Below are 17,508 nucleotides of genomic sequence, written 5' to 3' on the forward strand. Positions count from 1 at the left end.
TCACATAAATTATTGCTACAGGATTAAGAGAACCATTCATCAACAGAGCAGCAAAGACCCCCTGCATTTGCTATATGTGTGTGTGCATCCTGGCGCCTGCTGTGCTGCAACGGAAGATATTTGTGATATATCAGCAACATGAGCTAATCATCCTTACACACCATTACTGGCAGTATTGTTCCCTCCATTTCTATTAATGGAGCATTGATATGCACTTTATACACACTACTGTGCATGTACAGTATAAACCGTGTATATCCAATGTTTGGGTCACGAACGTCCTTGCATGCACATCTTTAAATGACGTGAAAAGTGAACGCACGTTTCGTGTGTAACTATCGCCATCTAGTGGAAGATAAGTTCATTGTTCTGCTCGTCATCGTACTGTCATGTGCAGATGAGGACAGGCTGAGGTACTGGGGAAGACTAAAAAAAATCAACAAAGTCCTCAAAATCAAAACTTAAAGTAAAAAAAGAAACACTGTGAAATAAAAACACCGACCAGGACAACTAACAAATACTTGAGACAGCAACATTGACTTTGACCCGAACTGATGAGACAATGACAAACACCTGGGTGAGACACAGGTGGCTGAGGAAGCTCATTTAAAGACACACGACGACCAGCACAGTCGAACACAAGTTTAACGAGAACCCCAACGGAACGCAATGATAACATTAAAGTTAATAAAAAAGCAGAAATCAAGACAGATCATGATGTATCTCACTGTACGTGGCATATTGTCAAAGTGATGACTGATGGTGTCATCTTTAGGTTCGGACACCTGTAAAAAAAACTTTTCAGGTCCATTGTATTCATTTCACTTTTAATTGTGGGAATGATAATAATGTAGTTTGTCATACACATTACTGTAGTGATATAGTTTACATATTTGTTAGTATTTAATCTTGCATTTGTGATTAAGTAAACATACACATAAATGGAGTATGTATTTTTAAGAATAGAATACAGAGATCCAAGTCATTTCTGGCACTAGTTTATTTTTGTCCCATCAAAAGAAATGCACAAATCTGCAAAGCTACTACATACAAACGGCCATACGATAGCAATTCCACATCAACTCCAATGTCATCTATACAATATGTAACGTTTGCATGTCTGCTGCATTCAGCAAAACTAAAATAAATTACATGTTCTTCTCTCATGTTAAATGAAAAAAGTGTATCGGTAGACTACTTACATACAATAAGAAAAAACAGCACAAGGGTTTGCATAGCTTCTTTGTAATGTAGACTTGATACTACAGTAAAAGGCACTTCATGGTAAACAATTTTAAAAAAATTATATTTTACATAATACTGTTTGCCTCTACACTTTCACTTGCAAGGTTACACGACAAATGCTCTTCTTTTGGCATTAAGTCTCAACATTCTCGAAATAATAATGTTGGATTCTTGTGCATAATTTCACTGACAAATTGTCTCTTAACCCCCACACACACCCCACTAGTTTCTCAAGAAGACTACATAACACTGTGCAATGGCTGGGGGGGCGGGGGGTTAAGCAGGGTAAAAGGCAATGCTGTCAAAAGTGCCCCGCAAAATCAAAACCTGACAAGGTGGATTGGAGGCTGACATCTGAAGTGAGGGGAGCGAGGGCAGCGCTCCTCCTTGCTAGATTAAACATGTCATATGTGTCACACTCCGCTCTGTGTGGGTGGGGGTGCAGATCAGAGCAGCACCACCTCTCCGGAAGGAGGTAAAGAGGAAGCATCCGCACTATCCCAGCTGATCTTCGTACTGCTTGCGGAAGCAGTCTCCGGCTGGGAAGAAATCCCAGCAGCGCTCCTGGTACATCTTCCACACGTATGACTCCTGAGGCCCACAAAGAACACGATGGTGGTAACAAAGTATAACTCACATGCAGGGTGCTTAGTCTACTGTATATTTTATTATTTATTACCGTTCATGCATTGATTTAAAAAAGGGGTTGTTAACATTAATTATGCCATCAGAAGAAACAATAATTTCAAATAATGACAAATATTTTTATTGATCATTTTGGCTCAGTGAAACATTGCTGACACGTCTGGTCACACCGGATCTGATTCAATCTAATTCAATTGATAAGAGTTGATCATGCTGCACCTGGCCAGTGTGCTCAGTCTCGTCCTTGTTGATGAGGTACATTAGGAAAAACCTTGAAACAAAGTAGAGTCAATGAAAGAGAAACATGAATATTAGTCAACACTAAAAAAAAAGAAAAATTAAATAAAATAAATTAAGCAATATGGGTGCGGTAGCTTACTTATCCTTTGTAACAGCGCTTCTTGCCAAGAAATGTTATACGGTTATAATGTTCATTCCAGTCTAAGTAATTTTTTTTTAAGTGAAATATTTGAGCAGCACGCACGTGAGCCGCAAATCTGACCGTAAAAAATGTGCCAAATCCTTAGTGCCTGCGCCAAACAGTTTCTGAACGTTTCTTTATTGTTTACCATAAGAGCGTGTGTGGGTGGGTGCCTTGAGTGAATTTGGCACTACTACCACTGTTACAAAGAACTGAAAACTCAACCAGCATAATTATCGTAATAGTTACATATATGAAAAAAGACACAATGCAATATAGAACTTTTTTTGCAAGTGGAATACTCACAAGTAATTGGCCAAATTGTGCTCTTGCAAAGTGTGAGTCTCGAAGCCATGAGGCGTTGTGTCAAAGTAGTCGTTTCCGATCCCACAAATGAAACATTTAGTCTGATGAGAGGAAAAGATAAAATTATGATGATGAGGAGGAAAAGGCCGTCCATCCCTGGCATTCATTCGATGTCTGATTCTTGGAAATTTTCTCTCACCTCCATGTCCTCTTTGACTTGTTCCTGCTGGTCTCTCAGCTCTCCAAAAGCATCAATGATCAAACCTGCAACCATCAACACGTAACTTTCTGGATACCTTAACTGAAGTGTAGAGGGCTACTATGTGTGTGATCTTAATAGTGGCGGATGGTCAAGCTCTTCAAGGTGTTCTCTGCTGACCTAAACACTATCACAACCACATTAGAGGGCTAAATTAATCAGTACCAGAATCAGAATGCCCTTTATTGTCATTGTACTCAGTGTACAAGGAGATTGGAAAACTCCCCTCGTCAGTGCAATATAACAATTAATTTAATTAAATATATCCATTAAATTATTTTAAAATTAAATAATTAAATAAAAAAAATAAATGTGAAATATCATGAATTTAATTAAATATATCAATTAAATTAATTTAAAATTAAATAATTAAATAAAAAAATAAATGTGAAAGATAGATAAATAAATAAACAGATAAATAAATAAATAAATAAATATACATTATGTTGCAGTTCTGCATATTTTAACATTCTTCATTTGGTAGAGTTTCTCTTTGCTGCACTGCTTCTAGTACGTGACCAGCATGTTTTTGTCCAACCAGATTTCAGCCTTGTTGCGTTACAAATTTAATCAAACGTGCTTTGGGCCTTCAGAATCACTCATGCGACATCCCCCCTGAAATGTATAACCACATCAACCACTTGCCATTGCTTCTTAATATAACGTTATCTCACAAAAGGTGGAGGAGAAAAACATGCACAACACAAGTGAATAGTGTAGACACACCTCCTCATTTAATAGCATAAACAAGAGTACCGTGCATAGTTGCAATCATGCGTCTCACCCTGAATGATGGCCAGCAGGATGACGATGACGAAGAAAAAGAAGGTGATGTCGAAAAGAATGCGGTACAGCTCGTAGGGATCGCCTGCCGGGTCTTCAATCTCATCACCAATGCCACCTCCCGCTCTCACACCGACGTACATGTGGAATAAGTAGCACTGAGGAGAAAGATGACACTTACAAGAGTTGCACTGAACTGATTCCACTTTGGGGGCTCATTAGAGTCTTTCTCTTACAGTCATCATGTCGTCACACTTCATGTCTGGCTCGTCGTCATCTGCGCTTTTGTTGTAGAACTTCCTGAAGAAGTTGAAGGCCACCACAGTGTAGAGGTAGACAACGACGGCCAGGAGACCCACCGTCAACACCAGCTGAGCACACACACACACGCAAGCATAGCTCTTCAGTTAGAAATGAACATCCTTCCATTTTTTTTTACACTACATGTCCTCACACGGTCTCGGCTGTTCATTCTGAGAGTACACCATCACAGTCGCAGGCACGCTGTGTCTCACCTGTTTGCCGTTATGGGTGACAGAGGACAAGATGGTGCGGAGCGTTTTGAATCCCATGGCGATGTCGAGTAGATGTGCAGCAAAGAAGAAGTTGTTATAGTGGCCGAGAATGGACATGGTGGTGTACCACACTAGGTAAAGGAATGACTGGGAAGGAAAGACATTTCAAGTTAGTTAAATACTCTTATCCGTTCATTCATCCATCCAACCATCCAAACTTACGTTGTCTGTAAACACCACCCCCAGTTTCCAAATATGATACATTGTATCGATTGAGCTCAACCTGTCGACAGAAGAAGATAAATGAATATTTGATCAAGAAATACCTCCTTAACCCGCTCATCTCTTACCAGGATACCAACGAGGCCTCCTTGGTGACAGCCTCCTCTGTCGGATTAAAATCCAGAGCACTTTTGTCCAAGCCCAGCAGTTCTGCAATCCTTTCAGCGCCATACAGATCACCATATTTTTTTATCACCTACAAAGAAAACAGTCGCAGGGGAAAAGAGGAGTGAGTCTCAAACTCATGTTTGCAAAATATCAGCACTTGGTATCAGTGGATGTGAGAACTTCCATCCATCCATTTTTTTATTGTACATGTCCCGATTAAGGTTAGCTGGAGCCTATCACAACTGACTCTAGGCGATAGGTGGGGTTGGTACACCAGGAACACAGAAACAAAAATTAATCAAAACCTATGTAAAAACATAAACTAAAAAGTCAGAACAACTTTAAAATCTCCATTATTGACATTCATGGCAACAATGTTAGTTAGCACAACAAATTAAGCAAGAGTATTTTCAGAATAGAAAATGCTCAGTGCCTCACCTTTCGTTTGACAAATTTATCCCAATAGTTGTTGGGGAAAGACCTGACAAAAGAGCATGAAAACAAAATGTGATGACACTCTTGGAAAATATAAAGCAATGATCTTTTGCAAGACATACGTACGGCGTATTAATGACCAGCCTGTCCCACTGTCCTTTAATGTCATCGTCTGATGGCTGCTCGGTGATGTAGAGTCCAGCAAATTCCAATTTCCTGGCTATCTCCTTCTCACGCTTGAACACCACCAGAGGAACCTTACACACATGCAACAAGTTACTCATTTATTCCTTTGTGGTGTTTTAATAATCGCCATTATAAAATGTTTAATTGCAAAGTATGCTATAAAGACAAAAGTACAGTGGAACCTGAAAAGGTGGAATTTCAAGGAAACATTTAGATAGAAAGTCACAGAAAATTTGGATTTTTAACTGACCCTGCTTAAGATGATACAAAAAACACCACGTATATTACAGACTAGTGTTAAGCAAGTGCTTTTTTGGGGGGGTAATTGTGGGCATAGTGTGAAAATGTAGCGATATTGATCAGGTGAAGACATTTGTTGTTACAAGTGTGAGTCGCCTTTATAAATCATAATGACAGTTGAAATGACACAAATGACCCAGATCAAAGGTTTACACACCCTATGTTCTCCCTATAAACACGTCGACACACACAGGTTGAAATGGCTATTAAATTGAAAGTCAACCCAAAATAATTCTTTGCAATAATATGTTCTTTGTGACTCACTAGTATAAACGTGGCAATCTGCTTAATATCGCGTTTGGGGAAAATGTGTTAAGCAGCAAAATCCATCTCTCTCTTAGCCATCTCATAGGGTGGCCATTTTCACTTTCTGTCGACTGAAAATGACATCACAGTTGCTCTGGGCTCAGGTAACGACCAATCACGTCTCACTACGTTCTAAAGCTGAGCCATGATTTGTCGTTAGCTGAGCCTCAAGCAAGTGTGATGTCATTTTCAGTTGACAGCAAGTGGCAAAATGGCCGCCCCCTAAAAGTGTACAAAAACGGGTGGATTTTACTGCTCAATTGATATTCCACAAACACAATATTAATCACAATGTCATGTTTGGACTGGTGGGGCTGCTTACAACATATTCTTGTTATGAATGTTTTTTGAATTGACTTTCCCCTTTTGGGTCTCTGAGCACACCTGAGGCTCGTTTGATTGTAATTAGTGTCTGTTTATAAACAGTCAACTCCAACAGTAAAGACACGTGTATTGGGCAGAAATCTTGAATTCAAATGTGCGAAAAACCAAAGGACAGATCATTTTCAAGAATTCACAGAATTCAACAAGGCAATTTAAATGAGATGTCATGAAAGAATAATGGGCCTGATGCTTTTGTCTATAAAGTGTGTATATCTGTTCAGTGGGATGTATGTGTGTACCTTCAGGTAGTAGTATCCCACTACACACAAAAAAGATATAAGAGTGTGCAGTATTGCCAGACAGCGAAGTGTTGGCGCCATGTAACCTGTACTCTCTTGTAGGATAAAATATTCAAGAGAGCCGTCGTCTTCTTCATCCTCCTCCTCCCCAGTTCTCCCTCGACCATTCCAAGGGTCAGTTTCATCAGCGTTATCGCCAGTCACCTGATAACATGAAAAAAAATTCAAATATTTTTCTTTGACTTCATTGTTATATATGTGGAAGATGCATTTTACTTACTTTGTAGAAGAGAAGAATGAAGTTGATCGCGAATGCGACGAAGAGCGCCAAAAATCTCAAGTTATAGAAGTTCCTCGCTAGGTAGTTCTACAAAATGTATGAAATAACAAGAAAATACCCATTAAATACTTCTCAGTCGTTGGAGGAACTGTAAATGACCTATAATCTCACCAGCATCTTGGTCTGATAGATTTCCAAGCCAGCAAAGAAGCTGGCCGTGAAGGCCTCCGGTGGTTCTTTCTTCATGCAGAGTCTCTTCTTGGGGGCTTTCTTCTGCAGAGAAAGCTCAGGAGGGGCTTCATCTTTGGACTTGTCGTGGTCTTTCTTCTCGCCATCATCAGAGCTATACCAAAAAAACATTTAGTTACAAAATGTGTGACAGGAGAACACTGATAAATAGTGTACATTTAACATTAGTGTGCGTAGAACACTCACTCTGCTTTCTCTGAATCCGATTTGTAGTCTCCATTTGAAGCTCTCTTCTTTGCGGCCATCTATAAAAAAGAGTGAGAATTATATTAACTGTAGACATTACAGATGAACTCGCCCTTACACTCATATTGTCAACCCTATTCTTCATGTTATTATGGTAGTCTTTGTTGATATGCTACTTGTATTTTTATTTTTTTATGAGTACATAAACAACAGAAAAAAAAGATGCATACATCTATTCATTCGCCTATCTATTTGTCCACCCTTGGAGCAAAGTAATGTCCATGTTACAAAATTTAACAAACAAAAAGTGAGAAAAGGTAATTCAGCATAAACATCATGTCCTTTACAACATACACACGCGAAACAGTTCCAACATTTTTTGCTTCTAGATAAACTACCCGTGAAATAACAAAATCAAGTCTTAGGTGAAAGACCCCCAAAAATTGCTAAACTGGGAAAATATTTGAACCCGCTATACCTCCAAAGTCAAACAAAAGTTTGGGGTTCAAACAGCCTTTTAAACAGTCCAGCATGCATGATGTCTCGTTGTGAAATGACCAAATCTTATGAGCCGTCAGCTCAGTCACCATTCCTGAGAAAAGATGAGCTCTCTTTCCCTCTCAAATTTTTTTAAAGACATTCAATTTCGAGTCCACTGTGTCACGTCACTTTGCAAACATCGGCCAGCCATATTCAAAGGGTGAGTAATTTTACTTTAGTTTAATCTTATTAACCCATTATCTTCTATTTCTATTTATAAACCTTTAATAGCAGTTTGCTATCCGTGTTGTATACTGGTCATCCTCAGTAGAGTAGCAACAGTTTGTATTATACATAATTATTGAATTACAAAAACTTTGAACAGATTGTGTTCGACTTGGGCACTAACCTGAGCCTTCTTCTGCTTCACAGCACTGGCTATGGATGGCGCATCGCCCCCCACAACCACCTCGGACACATCCCCTAATCCGGGCTCTGCTCCGTGTTTGCCCTCCTTCTTCGGCTGGATGTTGAGCAGCTCGGCCATCAGGTCTGCCTCCGCCACGTCCCCCTGAGCCATGTGACCCATCTCGGTCAAGGCCGACGCCTCACGCGCCTCCATCTTCTCTGTCTCCAGCACATCCCCGTGGATCCCGAATTGGGTGGGATCCGGCATGTTTCCCAGAATGTCTGTGACTTTCATGTTCTTTGCCCCTTCAACGAGGCCGCCCCCAAACATGGTGGTCCACAAAATATGGAAGAAACCCCAAATCAAGCTGTAGACAAAGTGGAGGAGGCCGGTGATAATCATCCAGAAGAAAGCAAAGAAGCCATGCACCGTCTCCCTCACGCTCATCTTCCGGAATTTTCTGTACTGCCGTTTCATGCTCTTGAAAGTGAGCAACTGGCGAAAGTGGCTGATGTTTTTTCTCATGGAGATGCAAGCGACGGTAAAGGCCGATGAAGACTCCAACATCACATTCTCCTCCTCTTCCTCCTCCTGGTTCTCCGCCACGCTCTGGTTGTCATCGTCGTCGTCTTCTTCCTGACGTTCCACCGGGTCCGGCTCTGAAATCTGCGATGCCAATTGCATCTCGAAAATAGTATCCTCGCAGAAATTCACAAACAGTTCCATCTTTTCGCTCTCTCCGCCTTCATTGACGACATCAAAGATAAACTGTCGCTTGGACTCCTTCACCTGAGGCTTCTCCCACTGCGTTCGACTCGACTCGCTGATGTCAAAGTAGACTCGTTCGATGCGCTTGGCTCCACCCATGATCTCGATACGACCCAAGTAGGGTTCAAAGTAGCTGAGGACACTTTCGGCCAGGTTTTGGAACGTGGAGAGGCGGGCATCATGCGGCATGTGCTCCGAGAGGTTTGTTAGAAGAACGGCCACGTTGAAACCAATGTCCTTCGCGGGCTCATGGAACCTTTCCACAAACTGCACGTAGTTGAACATGTCGTTCTCATCTGCCTCGGCACAAGACAGAAGAAACTCAATCTCCGACTGGGAATACTGCTTCTGGTTCTCCATGGACTTCTGGAAATCTTTCTTCGAGATGAAACCTTTGCTTTCAGCATCGTAGATTTTGAAGCTGTCTGAGGTGGTCAGGTCCTTCAACTTAAGGAACATGTCAAAGAATTTGAGGATCATTTCCACATTGCTGGATGATTCCACCAAAGTGTCCACCATTTGTTTACCGATGGTCCCATTCACAACATTTCCTATGACGGGATATGCAAAGGACATTCATCAGATAATATATCATTGGGCTGCAACACACGTTTTGCATGCAGCATACATGCTGTTATGTATGACAGATCTTATAACTGCACCTTCGAGAAGGGAGAGCATCATGACGATCATGTCTTTCTGCAGGTCCAGTAGCTCTTTTAATAATTCAATCTGACTCGAGTCCTGTTTGAAGATAAAGGCAGGACTGAGACAGCTGATGACCTCTTTTGAACTTTGATTGTGTGTGGTCTGCTAGAGCCCTGCCCCGGCAAGGCCCCAAAGTGTCACTACGACTATAATTCCATGTTATTTTCGGTTTAAAAAACGGATGTCTCGCCAGTCCTATGCATTGGAGGTCTTTAGCAATTCTGGATTCAGGACACCATCAATCTCAGGAGCCCTTCCATACTTTAAAAGTAAAACCTTTCATGTGTTCTCTGCATCACTCAGCATCTTTGGTGGAATATTTTTCAAAGCTGAGTAAATTTCGCAGAGTACATTTAACTCTAAAAATACAATATTTGGACCTGGCCCAAGTGGATAAATTAAAATATTAGGGTAAAATATACAGCGTAAAATTTAAATAATACAATATTTGGACCTGGCCCCAGTAAACAAATTAAAATTTGAGGGTAAAATATACAGCGTAAAATTTAAATAAGTAAACGTTACGCTGAATTTTACACTTAATATTTTACTCTCAATTTTTACTTTACTGGCACCAAATATCGTTTTTTGAAAGTAAAATGCACTCTACAAAATTTACTGACTAGGTAATGGAAGTTTACTGCTGGGAGAATCTAGTAAATCAAATCAAACATTGCAACAAAAATACTGAATATTGCATTTTTTAAACAAGTATATAATTAATATTGATGTATTAATATATCGAATATTCCCGTTACAAGTTATTTTTTTATTTTAATTTTTTTTGCAATAACATTGCCGCATGATGTTCAGGCATTTGTTCCAAGATGATAATGCAGAAGCACTTTAACAAGAGGACAGAGACACATGGGAGGATGTACGGTATATCCAAGACTGGTCACAACAAATAATTGCAATAATATTTTCTTATTTTCTAATTAGCATATATTTACAGTTCCATTTAATTTAAAAAAAATAGTAAAAGTATTGACCTTCCCAAACTGGGTTGTGACCAAATTTCTTGGCCTTTTAGATTACACTTAGTTGCAACGGAATGAAGTTAGCTGGGTTCTTCATCATTGTTTACAGTCTATCGATGTTGTTAGCAATCATGTTTTTTACCCAATTAGGGTCTCTGTAAGGAATTCATTTTTTACTTTGGGGAATGAGGTGAATAACTGGTGCCTCCCTGGTTGAATGCGAGAGTATTTTGTGATAAGATCAGAAAACTCTGCCGTAAAATGCAGATCCATATTTCATACCTGGGATAACTTCATCTGCATATTTGCAAAAACATGCAGGAAGCCCACAACTGCATCCCACAATCTGCTATGAGCCAGACTCTGTTGGTTGCCTATACATGGCCCCTAGAGCACACAGCACAGCATTCAATTAATAAATTAACAACTTGCACTTACATTGCACTCAAAACTGAACTCAGGTTATTTTGTCATGGTGAGTGATATTGCACCTGTATGTACTCCGTTAATGAGTTGAAGACCTGCTTAGCAACTGCCAGCGCTTTGGAGAAATTCCTCTGACCCGCTTCGTCAATTATATCTTTTCCAGAGTAGTACCAGTAGAAATCACTGATGGATTCCTATCATTAGATATTAACACACATCAGACAGCGGAAAATAAAAAAGACAATTTAATATATGTTGTATCTATTATTGTATAGAAGATCACACCTGAAGTCTGAGCAAGTAATCCACAGTACTAATAATAATGTTAACCGTTGTCGTGTTTCCTGTCTGCGTCCTTAGAAAGTTTTGAAAATCTGGAGAGAAATAATTGACATCATTCAGCATTTAACATTCCTAATTATAAATGAGTTAATAATTTGGTTTAAGTGTACAAACATACCGTTGTTGTGTCCCTCACATAGAAGCTGCAGAAACCTAAAAAGATCCTTTGTGAACTCGTCATTCTGAAGCACTTTGGAACCTACAGAGACAAGAAATCAAATCAACCTGTTTCAGGAATAAAGCAGACAGAGGGCATTCCTGTTTTTTTTGATAGAGCCTTCAATGATAGAATTTCATTTGCATATTTATAAAGCTGTTTTCTAGTTAATTGCATATACAGTAAACACCCTTCCACTGCAGGTGTTCGCAGCCCCAATATATCGAGTTTTTTTGGGGGGGTCGTAACTATTTTGTTCTGCCTCCTGTTCATTTGGGGGACAGTTCCACTATTGACCACTGTGAGGCAGCACACTACTTACTTTGACACTGTAAATTTGACTTTAAAAAAAAAGAATGAAAACAGGAAGTAGGCTCAAGTATTTTCGCTGACCCCCGTTTTTGCTGAAGTTTACCGAATGTCTTGGTATTTTCTCAGTCAGCTTTATGATGTAGATGATGTTTTATCACCTGCAATGACTTCCAGTTCACAGCTCTGCATTTAAGAGTAAATAGCTTGAATTCCCTGACCTCTTAATGTGTTTGAGCCCATTTGAATTTGAAGGTGTTTCAAAACTTTTGACCTGTACAGTGTGTTATTGACCTTAAAAAAAAAATTAAGCGACGTAAGTGCTATACAAAGCGGCGTGGGGTGTATTAAATAAGAGTATTGGGCTGGAATGTGACCCCTGCGATGGAAGGCAATTACTGTACCGCAAAAATCCAATCATAGGAATAAAACTGAGCAGTGTTGTTTAGACACCAGCAAAACCGTATTGGTTCGGTGCAAACAAAGCAAAGATTTTACTCTTAATATAAACTTTCCAAGATAAGGCAAATCGAAACAACTGGCAAGCATTACCTTCTTGTGAAAGAAGAAATTTTGGTCACCTGACTAAAAACCCTACAATATACTGTATTGATCAACCAGATGATAAAATGAGCATGCATGCGTTCCGTCAGCTTGCGTTAATACTGTGAATAAGCAATAGGAAGATGCTTGTATTGCATTCAGGGTGCAAAGTGGGGAAAGATCAGAGAGGGTCAAACGGGAGGGAGCAATCAAGATGTCAGCATTGCATAGAAGAGGAGAGTAGAATCTAAACCATGTATTTACCCCGCTCACTCACGTTGACTGCGACCGATGACATAAAAAAATGATCATAGGAACACACAAAAAGCAGACATAAGCAAAGGAGAAGACATTGATATTCAATCACAACCACAGGAGAGAATGATCATACTCCAGATATAACTTCTATTGTCTACGGGCAAGGATTAAAACAGTTACCATCACTTATGCCTGAGTTAATGAAGTGGAAATGAGCTGCATTATGTATCATGATTCATATATTGTCTGAATACAACTTTAGGTACACAGGCACAATCTAATGGGGTCCAATGCAAGACTTGTATTGACCCTGGAAATGTAAAGTGATTATTAACAATTTATTATTGTTTTATTATTATATTCATTATTAACAATTCTACAATTGATTGTGCAAATGTACCTAATGACGTTATCAGCGATTCTATACACTGTATGCAAACCTGTAGTCAAATTGATTGATTGCATTTATGGCTTAAATATTTTTTTATATTACGAAAGTAAATGTAATTGGTTGACCGCACTAAGACAGGACTTGGACATACAGTCACACAGGTTCACCTGTGTGATGACAATATCAACATGAAACAAAAACATGATATGAAAATGGAATTGCGCAACCACAGAAGAGCAAAGGAGTGTCTGAAGGTCCGGAGTGTCCAGTGATGTGGGCATCAAGGCCAAGGAACCAGAACTGTACGAGCTAGAACTCATGTCATATCACGGAAAGATGCCGGAGATGTTATACTCAGTTTTCATTTTTGAATAAGAATTTTTGGGTGAATCAACAATAACGAATAGTTAATTTGCTGACAATTTGAATAAAAACTGAACATCCTCAACTATTTCTAAAAGGAACATTTTTTATTTATTTTTTTACACATCCAATTAGATTGGACAGATATGTCTATTAAAGTGGTGAGTCATCATGACTTTACCAACACGGGTCAGTCACCCGATAATACCTAAAATTAGGGACTTTAAATGTCATTGCACACTTTGCTTGTTTCTGACAAGAACCGAAATATAAAGTTGTATTGTATTATACTGTATCGTATGTATGCACTGTAATCATTTTTGACTGTTTAATAAGAGGATTTTGAGAACACACTTTCACTTTTAAGCACGTGGCAAGGGTCAAATGAGAAACTATATGTGCAGCATTGTTATAATATAATTATAGCCTTAGAAGAAAAATATTAGGTCAGGTTGAGGGAATATAACTTCTAGTTTAGTAACTATGTAGAACTCAACAAAAAATATTTTTTTGAACTGAAAATGAAAGCATAACTTGGAGGCTACTTCCTGTAAATAAAACAACAAGATAACATTGGCGCTGTTACAGTTACATACTTGATCCTTCTTCTGTTACCATCCCAAGACCTTCTGCTTTGTTTTGCCTCTCAAAAGCATTGAGATCCAGCACACTAAGGAGGAAAGATGAACCAATATTGTCTTCTCTTAATTTAGGTTCATATGACTAATTTGAAAAAGGAAAACATGTGTTTTTGTTACCTGCAAGACATCATTAGTCCAGATAAGCTTTTGAAGAAGCCGACATCTCGCTTCTCTTTCAGGTAGTCCAACATTTTCTGCACAACACAAGAACATTAAGTTGGGTGATGTAGCCAATTAAATAATTGCTGGTTCTGGAGTGGCTATTACCTGCTGGACCAGAATGTTCCCGCCATTGAGAATCGAGATGCCCAGTTTCAGCGTGAAGGTTACCATAGCATCGAGTCGACCTATGACCTCACAGTGTAAATCGTACTATAAACACATAAATGTGGTGAGTGTATAAGGGTGGACAGGTACCTTTACTAGCACCAATCATCTGGAGCACCATCTCCGCAGCCCCGCGGTCGTGCAGTCGGGCCTGCTGGTATAACATCTTTTGCTTCTCCATTTCTTTCTCCTAAAAGACAAGATTGCGCAACATGCAACATACAATGTGGCAGAAAAAAAAAAAGAAAGACTTCCATTGTTTGCTTCAATCGTACCTCAAATGTTTTCTCTTTCTCGTCATTCTCCTCTTCACCTTCAGCACAACTCTGAAAGGGAAATATAATGTCACACTGGTTCAAATTTTGCATTACTCAAAACCAACAAGACAATAATGTACCTTTGCCATCATATCTGCGTAAGCGATATATAAAGGGTCGTCTTCCAAAGAGCTGAAAAAAAAAAAATTTTGGCAAATGCTGTGTGGTTAAAGGATGCACGGACACTTGATATCATATCTCATCTGCGTAGTAATTGTGCATGTGTCTACGTGTTCACCTGCACTCTGTCAGAGCATTGTGGCTGAAATGCAGAATGAGCTGGTGAAGAGGATCGGGCTGCTTTCTGACCTCCTCCTCTTCCTCCTCCTCCATTTTGTGATGTATTTTCTGGACAAGTCATGTCCTCTTGTTATTAGTTAGATAGTAGGACATGACAGTGTTTTGAAAGTACTTTACTCAGCAAGGTTCTAAGTGCACACACTGGAAGCATGCAGATCATCAAGCACACGCAACACACACAAAAGCAGAGGTGACATGCAGCCGATGGCAATAAGCTTGATTGTCCATAAGCCAACTTCATATTTATACAATGCTTTTTGCCTTCCAACAATTTATCCAGGAGCATAAACATTGTACCATTAATCACACCAGAAAAAAAACATGTACATCCCCTGCGGCTTCAATTCCACATTATATGAGACAAAAAGCACTACAATTAGAGTAGTACTTTCAAAAAGTAGATCCATTCACACAATATAATTGGGTTAAGAAAAATATAGGTGTAAAATTAGACTTTCTTCAGAAATTGTGCTTGAATGCCGAGGTATTATTATTATTATTACTAAATTTGGGGCTGACAAAAGTCAATTCAAAATCATTGATGGTGATGATTCTGCTTTTATATTTTTTACTAGGGCTGTCAAAATTAAATCATTAACTCGGGTGATTAATACAAAAAAATAACTATTATAAATATTAATATTAGAATATTATAAATATTTTAACTGAGTCAACTCAGTTTGATTTACTTCAAAAATAATTTGCATACCTTGCAAACCTCGTGCCATATTAGCTGTCTTTAGCACATCTCAGAACAAAACACTGTGATTAAATTACCACTGGGCCTTGCAAACCAACACTGCTGGAGTGTGGCGCTTGTGGGCAGTTTTGAGAAATGTTTCGAAAATAAATGTCTGCAAAGATGTCTCCATTTAGATCGTATTCAAGAATACAAGAAAGCTACTAGAACAGTCTTTGAATTCAATATAATTCATATTTGGTGATTTTGCATTAATTCCAAGATAGATAAATATCTGTTATAAACTTTGCAAAAAATAGTAGTTGAAAAATGTGATTACTCATGATTAATAATGATTTTTTTTGTGATTAATTAGTTAAAAAAATGAATCACTTGACAGCACTAATTTTTATAGAAAGTGTCCACTATTTAGCACCCGATTTAAAAAGGTACATTTCGTGCATAGTCTTTGTGGATTAAGTCTGTGAAGTAAATTTGCTGCAATAACGCAGCGTTTCAAATGATATGAAGAAGACACAAAACAAAAATCAAACCGACAAGTTGAGGCAACGTGATTGGATGCAGTTGCACAAGAAGACACCGGGGGTGATATTGCTCTGACATCAGCGGTGATGTCATGCCTGCTACACCTGACTGGCAAGCGGGAAACCCAAAAAAAAAAAAAACTTCAAGCATGTACAACAACGTCACAGGTACAACAAGAGGAGGAGGAGGGGGAGGGGCAAGCCTCCTCGGGGCACATGGCCACCATCACGAAGGCTTTTTAAATCCTGTGAGTACTTACTGCAAGATCCTGTACTAGCTTCTCCTCAAAAGAGTACTCTTCTGTTTCTATCCATATTCTCTGATAGGCCAGGAGGAAGAGGTTCATAGAGCGATGCCTAGGATAGGGGTAAGAGGAAATTAGCCTGGGTTAGATCAAAGCCGAGGAAAGGAGGAAAGGGAAGTGGGCCCTTCAGAAGAGGTTCAGTTAGTTCTGGGTACTGGTACATCCCACTGGTCATGAATACGGTTTCACGGTTTTAGAAAAGTAAAGTCAAAATGTTGGCAGATGCTTTTCAGAGGCAGCATGGTGAGACAAGTGGCAAGAATGTCTGACATATGGGTTTTAAACTCGGCCGAGGCCTTTTGTGTTGAGTTTGAATGTTCTCTTTGGGCTTGCAGAAGTTTTCTGTGGGTACTCCGGTTTCTTCTAAATGTCACCCAAAACTGAAATAGTACGTTAATTAGACGTTAAACTACCCATGTGAAGTTTAATGACAAAGTTTTTTATTTTTTATTTTTTTTAAATGCGTCCTCTGCAGCTACGGTGTATCGCGCCTCTTGTCAAAAGTCACCTGGGAGAAGCTCCAGCTCACCCATGACATGACAAGACGAGCGATATTGCAAATTAATGAATGGATGTTTTCACAGGAAGACCGGAGCGTCACATGCTGTATGTCACAAAATTAAACCTAAAGAAGTACTGCACCATCAACAAAAAGTGCGGAATATGACCTTCAATCTGGCCAATCATCATGTCTTTTTGCTTGACACCTTACTGCCTCACAAAGCAACAGACAGACCAGCGGCGGACATTTGAATGAATGGAAGTTAAGGTTTGTGCCGGAAGGGAAGCAAGGGCTCATTACAAGAGGATCGCGTGGTGTCAGCAGGATTGTCAACATGGGTCAACGCTACGTTACCGTCAGCATGGAGAGCAGACTGTCATAATCTGAGTTCCCATGCATTTTCTCCAGCCAAATATGTTGATAGGAATTCAGGAAGTAATTATTGTTTTTGTCCCTGAGGGAGGCAAGTACAATACAGTGTGACATTGAGGATGTAACCAAGACTTTCACTGAATATAGTTTGCATGATCCTTTACATGGACCAGAAAGACGTCTGCATGGGAGAGTTTAATAAATGTTTGCTATGCTGGGACATATTTCAGTGTCAACAACTGGGAATGAGTGTGACA

At 39.4% G+C, this 17,508-nt stretch overlaps 1 protein-coding gene across 8 annotated transcripts in view; it reads right to left on the reverse strand.

The window, feature by feature from the left end:
• Positions 1-982: 982 nt before the first annotated feature.
• Positions 983-17,508, reverse strand: part of LOC148343238 (ryanodine receptor 3) — a 93,262-nt gene continuing 76,736 nt past the window's right edge. For 6 of the 8 annotated variants that reach the window (XM_088317545.1, XM_088317536.1, XM_088317522.1 and 3 more), the window contains 30 exons: positions 16,333-16,429; positions 14,787-14,896; positions 14,629-14,680; positions 14,507-14,557; positions 14,322-14,421; positions 14,172-14,251; positions 14,022-14,098; positions 13,860-13,933; positions 12,516-12,533; positions 11,361-11,441; positions 11,186-11,274; positions 10,966-11,094; positions 10,757-10,861; positions 9,449-9,530; positions 8,019-9,337; positions 7,130-7,188; positions 6,866-7,037; positions 6,695-6,781; positions 6,415-6,618; positions 5,126-5,256; positions 5,003-5,045; positions 4,525-4,652; positions 4,397-4,457; positions 4,175-4,321; positions 3,896-4,030; positions 3,661-3,817; positions 2,817-2,881; positions 2,618-2,718; positions 2,110-2,161; positions 983-1,836 (listed from right to left, as the gene is read on the reverse strand). In XM_088317545.1, the coding sequence (XP_088173671.1) occupies positions 1,741-1,836; positions 2,110-2,161; positions 2,618-2,718; positions 2,817-2,881; positions 3,661-3,817; positions 3,896-4,030; positions 4,175-4,321; positions 4,397-4,457; positions 4,525-4,652; positions 5,003-5,045; positions 5,126-5,256; positions 6,415-6,618; positions 6,695-6,781; positions 6,866-7,037; positions 7,130-7,188; positions 8,019-9,337; positions 9,449-9,530; positions 10,757-10,861; positions 10,966-11,094; positions 11,186-11,274; positions 11,361-11,441; positions 12,516-12,533; positions 13,860-13,933; positions 14,022-14,098; positions 14,172-14,251; positions 14,322-14,421; positions 14,507-14,557; positions 14,629-14,680; positions 14,787-14,896; positions 16,333-16,429 (4,102 nt within the window). In that variant the 3' untranslated portion in view covers positions 983-1,740. The remainder of the gene's footprint in view (positions 1,837-2,109; positions 2,162-2,617; positions 2,719-2,816; positions 2,882-3,660; positions 3,818-3,895; positions 4,031-4,174; positions 4,322-4,396; positions 4,458-4,524; positions 4,653-5,002; positions 5,046-5,125; positions 5,257-6,414; positions 6,619-6,694; positions 6,782-6,865; positions 7,038-7,129; positions 7,189-8,018; positions 9,338-9,448; positions 9,531-10,756; positions 10,862-10,965; positions 11,095-11,185; positions 11,275-11,360; positions 11,442-12,515; positions 12,534-13,859; positions 13,934-14,021; positions 14,099-14,171; positions 14,252-14,321; positions 14,422-14,506; positions 14,558-14,628; positions 14,681-14,786; positions 14,897-16,332; positions 16,430-17,508) is intronic. The other 2 variants (XM_088317507.1, XM_088317552.1) reach the window with 1 other exon arrangement.

The sequence above is a fragment of the Idiotropiscis lumnitzeri genome, chromosome 1 (genome assembly GCF_059441095.1).
Source record: "Idiotropiscis lumnitzeri isolate Australia: NSW breed Sydney's pygmy pipehorse chromosome 1, RoL_Ilum_1.0, whole genome shotgun sequence".
NCBI classification, from domain to species: Eukaryota; Metazoa; Chordata; class Actinopteri; order Syngnathiformes; family Syngnathidae; genus Idiotropiscis; species Idiotropiscis lumnitzeri.